At 51.3% G+C, this 10680-nt stretch overlaps 1 protein-coding gene across 1 annotated transcript; it reads right to left on the bottom strand.

Annotated features, from left to right (window-relative positions):
* Window positions 1-4005: 4005 nt before the first annotated feature.
* Window positions 4006-8522, bottom strand: zbed4l2 (zinc finger BED-type containing 4-like 2). Its single transcript, XM_080218346.1, has 2 exons — window positions 8442-8522; window positions 4006-6002 (listed from the first exon to the last, which is right to left on the bottom strand). The coding sequence occupies exon 2, from the start codon at window positions 5989-5991 to the stop codon at window positions 4006-4008; it is 1986 nt and encodes a 661-aa protein (XP_080074472.1). The 5' UTR covers window positions 5992-6002; window positions 8442-8522.
* Between the last annotated feature and the right edge of the window lie 2158 nt (window positions 8523-10680).

Genomic DNA, 10680 nt, shown 5'->3' with positions numbered 1-10680 from the left:
AAAAACTGCCTGACCAGATCAGAAATTTTCTTCTGAAGACCTGATTTAGTCAGTCCCGTTCAGAGAGGAGCTTTAAACTAAATAGTGAGTGGGAGGGTACCTGTGAGACAGGAAGTTCGGAAAGTCGTAGAGGGACAACAAGGCAACATGAGTAATAATAACCAGAGCGTGACAGGAAAGGACAGAGTGTACGCAAACAGAAGGACTACACCACCAGCGAATGAAGTCAGAGTGCCAGGGGCCTGAGTTCCATTCCCCACTTGGGTCACTGTCTGTGTGGAGTCTGCACATTCTCCCTGTGTCTACGTGGGTTTCCTCCAGGTGCTCCAGTTTCCTCCCACAGTCCAAAAGACGTGCTGGTTAGAGTGCACTGGCCGTGATAAATTCTCCCTCAGTGTAACCCGAACAGGTGCCAGAGTGTGGTGGCTAAGGGATTTTCAAGTAACTTCATTGCAGTGTTAATGTTAGCCTACTTGTGACACTAATAAATAAACTTTAAATGACATAATTAAAGCCCCTACACCAAAATATTCGAGCATTTGTAACAAGGCGATGAATTGATAGAAGTGGGAATATAGAAGAAACTTTGATATGAAAGCCATTTCAGAGGCGAGATTACAAAGTGACCACCAGCGGGACCTGAATATTCACCGGTAACATTGGAATAGCCTTGGAGGAGGTCCAAAAGAGATTCACCAGGCTAATTTCTGAGATGAGAGAATTATCCTATCAAGAGACACTAAATAGTCTGGGTTTGTATTCGTAGAATCATTGAATCCTACAGAGCAGAAGGAGGCCATTTGACATATCAAGTCTGCACCAACCACAATCCTATCCAGGCTCTACCCATAACCCCTTGCATTTATCCCATCTAATCCCTCTGGACTAAGGGGCAATTTAGCATGGCCAATCCACCTAACCTGCACATCTTTGGATTGCAGAAGGAAACCGGAGGAAACCCACGCAGACACGGGGAGAACATGCATACTCTGCACAGACAGTCACCCAAGCTGGGAACTGAACCCGGGTCGCTGGCCCTGTGAGGCAGCAGTGCTAAACATTGTGCCACCCTCTCAGAGTTTAGAAGAGCGAAAGCTGACCTTGTTCAAACATGCGAGGGCGACACAGTGGTTAGTATTGCTGGCTCACAGCGCCAGGGACCCAGGCTCGATTCTGGCCTTGGGTATAGATCATGGCTAATCAGTGACCAAACTCCGTACATCCATTTTTTATCCATTTCTCTCACTTGGATAACAGAGAGCTATCGATCTTAGAGTTAAATTTAACTAATGATTGAGCATCAACTGCCTTTTGTGGAAGAGAATTCCAAACATTTACCACATTGTGCCTGGAGAAGTGATTTCTAATTTCACTCTAAGTTTTAGATTCTACCTTTCACCTTAGACTCGTCAGCAGTGGGGAGGTTATTCAGAAGCAAGAGTTTGTTTTTTTAAATAAATTTTTACTCCATTCTTAAAGTCACAAAGCCAGTGTGCAGAGTGGACCGGATGGATTGGAATCCATCTCCTTGCTTGCTCCAAAAAAAAACAAATACAAACTGAATCCAATTCATGGTTCCCCCACAAGAGAGACCAAAGAACATCAAAGCTAACAAGACATTACAGCCCATCTTGGATCCAGGTCCTCCTCAGCACTTGCCCAGTCCGAGAGAGCTCCACAACTCCGCACTGTAGCACGAGGATCAAAGCAAGCTGATCCTCAAAGGGGGAATATTGTATGACATGACAGGTCACTTTGCCAGTTCAGAGGGAGCAGGGTTAACGCACACTTTGCCCCAGCAGAATCTCTCTGCTGATCAGCAATAAAACGAAGGTCCAAAGCAAAACAATCACAAAATTCACTAAATCACAACAGAGCTAAACGTGGGTGATCATGTGTCAGTTATACATTCACCTCAACAGAAATTAACTGATAAAACTCTGTACAAGCATACACTGGCTGCCATTTCTTTCAACAGATTTTCCGGTAATATTTTTCTCTCACACGGTCCGGGAAATGATCGAATATTAATTGTCTGCCTTTGCTTTGTGACGGTGGAGAATATCCCATTTACTGAGTACGTTTCAAGCCTTGTACATTTCATCCCCATCTCTCAGAGTCAGTCCAGGAATGACCATTCAGCCCATCTGATCCTATTCTCTCCAGCGTTCCTTTCATGGTCTCAGCCGCTCGCTGGGCTTCAGGGTTCCAGTTGTTGTTATGGATCTGGGTGAAGGCAGATCCCCTGAAACCTCCTCCTCCACCATTCCCTCACCCCCACCCCCGGCTTGGGTCACTGTCTATGTAGAGTCTGCACATGTCTGCATGGGTTTCCTCCGGGTGCTCCGGTTTCCTCCCACAGTCCAAAGATGTGCGGGTTAGGGGGATTGGCCATGCTAAATTCCCTCTTAGTGTCCCAAGATGTGCAGGTTAGGTGGATTGGCCATGCTAAATTGCCCCTTAGTGTCCCAAGATGTGTAGATTAGGTGGATTGGCTATGCTAAATTGCCCCTTAGTGTCCCAAGATGTGTAGATTAGGTGGATTGGCTATGCTAAATTACCCCTTAGTGTCCCAAGATGTGCAGGTTAGGTGGATTCGCCTTGCTAAATTGCCCCTTAGTGTCCAAAGATGTGTAGATTAGGTGGATTGGCTATGCTAAATTACCCCTTAGTGTCCCAAGATGTGTAGGTTAGGTGGATTGGCCATGCTAAATTACCCCTTAGTGTCCAAAGATGTACAAGTTAGGTGGATTGGCTATGCTAAATTGCCCCTTAGTGTCCCAAGATGTGCAGGTTAGGTGGATTGGCCGTGTTGTTACCCCTTAGTGTCGGGGAGGAACTAGGGTGAATACATGTGGGTTGTGGGGATAGTGCCTAGGTGGGATTGTGGTCAGTGTGGACTTGATGGGCCAAATGGCCTCCTTCTGCTCTGTAGAGATTCTATGATAACTCCATCCTGCCACTGAAACTTGCCTTCCACAACTCAAGGCAGCAGACACCTGCTTGCCAGGTCTCAGTCCTGGTGGGGCTGTCTGAGGAAGTCTAGCAGAATCTAATCGGGGTGTCGTGAGTTAGAGAATTCCCCAGCATCCAGAGTCAAACCAGATCACAGCCTCGTTCGCACACTGGATCCGAGGCTTTGACTGCCGTTTAGGGGCATTGGTCCTGCTGGTACACCTTTCAGAGCAGCCCGTGGGATCTTGCTGTGCACGACAAGCTGGTCTACACTGCCACCGCATGTAAATGACTGCGTTTCATAAGCTCTTCGATGGAAGTAATGCTTTTTGTGACATTCCTGGTGGGAGGTGAAAGTGCTTCCCCCTCACTTCCCAAGGACTGTGGAGAAACTTGTTCAAATCTAACAGACAGACACTAAGAGGTTTTCTGTTTTGGCTGGTGAGGGTGCGGGGAGATATTGTTTCTTCAAGAGTTCTGGTCACAGCTGAGTTATCTGAGAGTAAAAGTGTATTAGTCACAAGTAGGCTGACATTAACACTGCAATGAAGTTACTGTGAAAATCCCCTAGTTGCCACATTTTGGCACCTGTTCGGGTCAATGCACCCTAACCAGCACATCTTTCAGAATGTGGGAGGATACTGGAGCACCCGGAGGAAACCCACGCAGACAAGGGAGAACGTGCAGACTCCACACAGACAGTGACCCAAGCCTGGAATCAAACCTGGGTCCCTGGTGCTCTGAGGCAGCAGTGCTAACTGTTGTGCCACACACGCCCCGGGTGAGGCTGCTGCGCTGGGAAAATTCCCTGTCACAGGAGGGTGGGAGCCAGATTTCAGACACACTATCCGATGGATCTTGGGAGGACAGGAGAGGCCTCAGCTGCGATGCCTGTCCTAGTCAATTTGCCTGCCAATATTCACAGCTTCAGGGCACAGACAAATTGTGAGCGGGTTGATGGAGGGGTGGGGACACAAAGCTGGATTCAGGTGAATGAACAAGTTGAGAAAGGATCAAATTAGATCTGCAAAATCCCCATGTCCAGGGACCTCACTGTCTGAATCTCTTCAGTGATTCGATATAATCAAAGTTCTTGTGCAAGAACAGAATCTGGTCGATGTCATCTGGCAGCAGTGCTGACCTGGTCTGGTCCGGGATACTATTGGAACAGAAGAACGCTGTGGTGGCTGACACGGAGGTGGCAGGAATGGCAAGGTAGTGTCGAGCCAGGTTGGCCACGGCTGGGAAGCGATGCTCGTTGTTCTTCCACCACTCGAAGGGGTTGGTGTTGCGTTTACGCAGAGGCTCAGCGAGGTAACTCTCCAGCTGCTGGTGAATCTCCGGCATCCGCTCGGTGGGGTCCTCCCCAAACAAGAGGTCGTACTCACACTGGCCGAGTTTGTGGCTCCCCTTGCGATCCCTGTGCTTGCCGCCCAGCTCGTGGTCTCTGGAACCCTGCTCGTCTGAGGAGCTGGAGGAATGGGACTGAGGGCTGGTCACAGCACTGGACAGCAGGTTCTTCACCTTGCTGTGCACCTTGTCACGCGTGTCGGCAGTGAGGAAGCGAAGATCTTTAAATCGAGGGTCTAAGAAGGAGGCCACGATGGCTGGACTTTCCATCATCACATCATCGTCGGGGAGATTCCAGCGCTTGGCTATCTCTGTCCTGATCTTTGCGCTCACCGTCCTGACGATACAGCCTGGGTCGCCGTGGTGATGTAGGAGGGCTGTCATCACCCCATGGAGACAGGGGACCAAGGAGGACACAGAGGCATTCTGCTCTTCACTGAGGAAGGATGACGCCACTTTAAGAGTCTTCAGGATGGGCAGCAGATCCTGCAGAAGCTTCCACTGGTGGTCGGACAGGTTTTGAACAGGCAGGCTGCCGGTTCGGTCCTCCTCCAGCACCATGCTCACCGCCCAGCGCAACTCCAGCAGTCTCTCACACATGTCGAAGGTGCTGCTCCAGCGAGTGGCCGTGTCCACCACCAGCGCCAGCCTCTCTCTGTTCATCTCGGCCAGCTTGGCGTTGAGCTCAGCACTTGCCCGGGCGCTGTGCACAAAGTGGTTGACGATGCGTCGGGCCACGCTCAGAGTGTGCTGCACCTGCTCCACCTGCAGCCCCAGCTTGATGCAGAGCTGCAGCATGCGGCCGGCGCAGCAGAGGCTGGACCAGCCGAAACGCTCCTGCAGCAGGCGGGAGCTGCTCAGCAGGCTGCCAGCGCTGTCGTGCACCACGCAATTCACCGCTTTGCAGGAGATGCCAAACTCGCTGATGACCGAGTAGAGCACCTCGCCGATGTAGTCTGGTGCCGGGTTGTACTGAGGGGTTGTCCTGAGGACACAGCGAGCCAGGCGCCAGCGACAGTCAATGAAGTGGCCCACCACCGTGAGGTAGGTCTGTTTGCTCTGTGAGGTCCAGGTATCTGTAGACAGAGTCAGAGATGGGACTGAGTGGAGGTAGTGCTCCAATTGAAGCTTGGCGAGAGTGTACTTGTGTCTCAGGCTATTGGCTAAGAGCATGCTTGACGGTATTTTATAACTGGGCTCCAGGAAGCCGAGTAGCCTTTTGAAACCCTCGTTATTGATGACTGTGAGAGGCTGGAGGTCTCGGAAGACCACCCCCAGGATCAGGTCATTGATCACCTCCTCTCTCTTCTCTGAACAGGGTCTGGCATCGTGCAGGACCAGTTCTGAGAGGGTCACCGGCTTGTTCTTCTTCACCTCGGGCTCCTGCCCCATGGACTCGGAGGACGAGGAGCAATCGTCCTGGGACTGGCGGAGGTCGAGCTCGCTGAGGTTGTGTTTGCGTCTCAGATGTTCTCGCAGGCTGGTCGTACTGTTGTGGTAGCACAGCTGCTTGCGGCACAGGCTGCACTCCACGCAGCGCTCGTTCAACTTCTTAAAGAACTCCCACATCTGTGTCTTCTCCTGGCAGCTGATGGGCGAGGCACGTCTGTAGTCCAACTCATTTCCCTTCCTCCTTCGGGACCCCACACTCCCGTCCCGGGCCAGGTGGTAGGACTGCAGAACCATGGAGAGCTCGTCTGCAAAGGGACACAGAAAACCATTCAGGGCAGCTAAACACCCAGCTCACGGAATCAGAGCCTAACACAGGCCACACAGCTTCCCGATCTGTGCTAACATTCGCGGGCCAATCAAACCTCCTCCCTCAACATCAAAACTAGAAGCAGGAGGCCATTCGGCCCTTCAAGCCTGTGCCGCCATTCATTTTGATCATGGCTGATCATCAAATTTAATATCCTGATCCCCCTTCCTCCTCATATCCTTTGATCCCTTTAGCCCCAAGAGCTATATCTAATTTCTTCTCAAAATCACACAACATTTTTACCTCAGCTACTTTCTGTGGGAGTGAATTCCACACATTTATCACCCTCTGGGTGAAGAAATTTCTCCTCACCTCATGACCCCTAGTTCTGGACTCCCCCCCCACCATCGGGAACATTCTTTCTGAATCTACCCTGTTAGAAGTTTAAAAGTTTCTAATGAGATCCCCTCTCACTCTTCTAAACTCCAATGAATATAATCCTAACCGACTTAGTCTCTCCTCATATGACAGACCTGCCATCCCAGGGATTAGCCCGGTAAACCTTCGCTGCACTCCCTCCATAGCAAGGGCATCTTTCCTCCATCTTTATCTCACCCCATTTACCTTTCCTTCTGTTCCTTTCTCCCTCATGCCTTTATCCAGCTTCCCCTTGCTTGTATCGATACTATTAGCCTCAGCCACTCCCTGTGGGAGTGAGTCCCACTTTGTCACTACTCTCAGGACAGTCACATGTCTCTCCTGAATCCCCATGTCAGCAATTATCTTCTACTTACAGGCGGCACAGTGGTTAGCACTGCTGCCTCACAGCACCAGAGACCCGAGATCGATTCCTGCCTTGGGTGACTGTGTGGAGTCTGCATAGGTCTACGTGGGTTTCCTCTGGGTGCTCTGATTTCCTCCCACACTCCAAAGATGTGCAGGTTAGGTGGATTGGCCATGCTAAATTGTCCTTTAGTGTCCAAAGATGCATAGGTTAGATGGATTGACCATGCTGAATTGTCCCTTAGTGTCCAAAGATGTGCAGGTTAGGTGGATTGGACATCTTAAATTATGTAGAATTGGGGAATTAGTGGGATAAATATATGGGGTTCCAGGGATGGAGAGAGCCTGCATGGGATGTTCTGTCAGAGTGTTGGTACAGATTCAATGGGCCGAATGGTCTCCTTTTGCACAGTATGGATTCTATGATTTATGACCCTCTAGGTCTGATCCCCCACCTGCCCCCTGACTAGTGGAATCATCTCCTCTACATCGACTTGATCAGAGCTTTACATAATTTTAACAATCTCTACCAGATCACACCTGAGCCACCTCTTTTCTCGGGAAAAACACCCCAGTCTGGTCAGCATTTCCAGAATGATCGAGCATGCCCACAAGCATCTGGATGAAGAGGACAAGACAAATCGAGGCCATTCAGCCCACCGTGCCCACACTGGCTCTTTGGAAGACTTACCCTGTTAATCCCACTCTCCTACATCACCAAGCAGATAGGGATTTCTCCAAATCTCAAGTTGCCTTCCTACGGTCTACATCAACGGGGACGCAGTAGAAAGGGTCAAGAACTACAAAGAGTTGAGAATGCATCAGGCAAACCAGCCTCCCATCCATTAACTCTGTCTACGCTTCCCGCTGTCTCGGTAAAGCAGCCAGCATAATTAAAGACCCCACGCACTCCGGACATTCTCTCTTCCACCTTCTTCCATTGGGAAACAAACACAAAAGTCTGAGGTCACGTACCAACCGACTCAAGAACAGCTTCTTCCCTGCTGCTGTCAGACTTTTGAATGGACCTACCTTGCATTAAGTTGATCTTCCTCTACACCCTAGCTATGACTGTAATGCTACATTCTGCACCCTATCCTCTCCTTCTCTATGAACAGTATGCTTTGTCTGTGTAGCGCGCAAGAAACAATGCCTTTCACTGTATGTTAATACATGTGACAATAATAAATGAAATCAAATTCCATCTCACAAAGTATATTCCAGATCACACTAAATTGCATGACCAACTGTTAATGATGAGGAGATCTGGTGAATTCGGGTTGTGTGCCATTTGTGAGGTTCGCCACACTTTACCAGTCCCCGGCAGCTACTTCCCCAGTCAGTCTGTACCCTTCAGCCCAGCCTGGGTACAGAATGATGCATGCACTGGGACTTGTTCCTAGGGTGAGGGGGCACCCAGCCGCGGGGATAGGGGTCAGCCAGGCGAGGGGTTCAGGGGGCTCCCTGCCCTGGGGTGAGGGGGCAGCCAGTCAAAGGGAAAATGCCCTGGGCAAACGATTTTGCAATCATGGATTTACAGTTTATTTTTCATCGGTTTAAAAGACCAGTTAGATTTTGGGACACTCCCAGAGATGGGTTTAAGGTTGAATTTACAGACAGGGTTTAGTTAGCCCCAGCTGTGTTGTGACTATACCTTCAGCTAATGCAGTACAGGATTCAGTATGTACATCCTGATCTTCATCAGATTCCAGTCGAGCCGCACACTCCCTCAGCATCTCCGATATCCTCTTGCTGTTGTGTGTCGGCAAGCTTACCTGGGAGAGACGATGGAACAACATTAAACGTTAAGGGGGAGGTGATGGCCTAGTGGTACTTTAGTGATGATTAATCCAGAAACTCAGCTACTGTTCTGCAGACCCAGGTTCAAATCCCACAGGGCAGGGGACGGAATTTGAATTCAATAACAATATCTGTAAGTAAGAATCTACTGATGACCATGAAACCATTGTCAATTGTCAGAAAACCCCATTTGGTTCACTAATGTCCCTTTAAGGTAGGACATCTGCCTTCCTTATCCAATCTAGTCTACACGTGACTACAGGAGCAGCTAGGTGGCACAATGATTAGCACTGCTGCCTCACAGCGGCAGGAACCCAGGTCCAATTCATGGCTTGGGTCACTGTCTGTGTGGAGTTTGCACATTCTCCCCATGTCTGCGTGGATTTCCTCCGGGTACTCCAAATTCCTCCCAGAGTCTAAAGATGTCTGGGTTAGGTTGATTGGCCGTGCTAAATTGACCCTAGAATCAGGGGATTAACAGGGTAAATATGTAGGGTTATGGGAATAGGCCTGGGTGGGATTGTGGTCGGTGCAGATTTGATGGGCCAAATGGCTTCCTTCTGCACTGTAGGATTCTAAGACTCCAGAGTCACATCAATGTGGTTGACTCTCAACTGCCCTCCAAGGGCAACTAGAAATGGGCACTAAATACTGGCCCAGCCAGCAACGCCCATGTCCCATGAATGGATAAAAAAAAGCTCCTTCAAGGCATGAAATCGGCTACAGAATCTACACTTTCTCATCTTGCAATGCTGCCCTGATACATAGAGGGAGAAAGCCTGGGGTATGGGGGAGGGGGGTGTGAGGAGAGGAGGATGTTGTGAGAGGGTGGGGTGGAGGGTTCACTGACTTGGGGGAGGGGGCGGGGCAGTGGTGCAGGGAGGTGCAAGTGGATGTTGCACTGTCAGTTTATGATTTATTGACCAGAAGTTCACAAACTCAACAACCACCCTGGGTTGGCTGAACTCAGTAAAGAAGCAGCCACCCAAGTACGGACCCAGATAGGGTCAGTATTTGGTAAATCGATGTCCCGACATTGAAGCCATGATGCAGAACACCTTGCCCAGGTCCTATCCGCCAAATCCCACATATTTACCCTGCTAATTTCCCTAACCATATATCTTGAGCACAGTAAGAAGTCTCACAATATCAGGTTAAAGTCCAACAGGTTTATTGGGAGTCAGGAACTTTCGGAGCGCTGCCCCTTCATCAGGCGAGTGTCCTGTGATGGTAAGAAATCAGCTTCAGGATCAACACATTCTCATCTTGTGTGCTGCACTGATACAGAGAGGGAGAAAGCCCCTCACAATATCCACATCTCACCCCTCGAGGGGGGGGAGGAGGCGGGGGGGGGGGGGGGGGAGGAGGCGGGGGGGGGGAGGCGGGGGGGGGAGGAGGGGGGGGGAGGAGGGGGGGGAGGAGGCGGGGGGGGAGGAGGCAGGGGGGGAGGAGGCGGGGGGGGAGGAGGCGGGGGGGGGAGGAGGCGGGGGGAGGAGGCGGGGGGGGAGGAGGCGGGGGGGAGGAGGCGGGGGGAGGGGAGGAAGCGGGGGGAGGGGAGGAAGCGGGGGGGGAGGAGGCGGCGGGGGGGAGGGGAGGAGGCGGGGGGGAGGGGAGGAGGCGGGGGGAAGGGGAGGAGGCGGGGGCGAGGGAGGAAGCGGGGGGGAGGAAGCGGGGGGGGGAGGAGGAAGCGGGGGGGAGGGGAGGAAGCGGGGGGAGGGGGAGGAAGCGGGGGGGAGAGGGGAGGAAGCGGGGGGGAGAGGGGAGGAAGCGGGGGGGAGAGGGGAGGAAGCGGGGGGGGGAGGGGAGGAAGCGGGGGGGAGAGGGGAGGAAGCGGGGGGGAGAGGGGAGGAAGCGGGCGGGAGAGGGGAGGAAGCGGGGGGGAGAGGGGAGGAAGCGGGGGGTGGTGGGAGGAAGCATTAATGTAAGCCTTACTTGTGGCACTAATAAATAAACTTTGCCTGAAACCATGGGGAAGTGCAGCAGGAAAAGTGGATAAAGTTGTATTCACACAGAACCTTTACCACAATCAAACATCATAAGGTGGTGGACACAAACTGTTTAAAACAAAATGAAACATAGACCACATGAGGAGA

Source organism: Carcharhinus amblyrhynchos, unplaced genomic scaffold, assembly GCF_965287045.1.
Source record: "Carcharhinus amblyrhynchos unplaced genomic scaffold, sCarAmb.v2.hapA scaffold_37, whole genome shotgun sequence".
NCBI lineage: Eukaryota > Metazoa > Chordata > Chondrichthyes > Carcharhiniformes > Carcharhinidae > Carcharhinus > Carcharhinus amblyrhynchos.
This window is presented reverse-complemented; position numbering and strand designations above follow the sequence as displayed.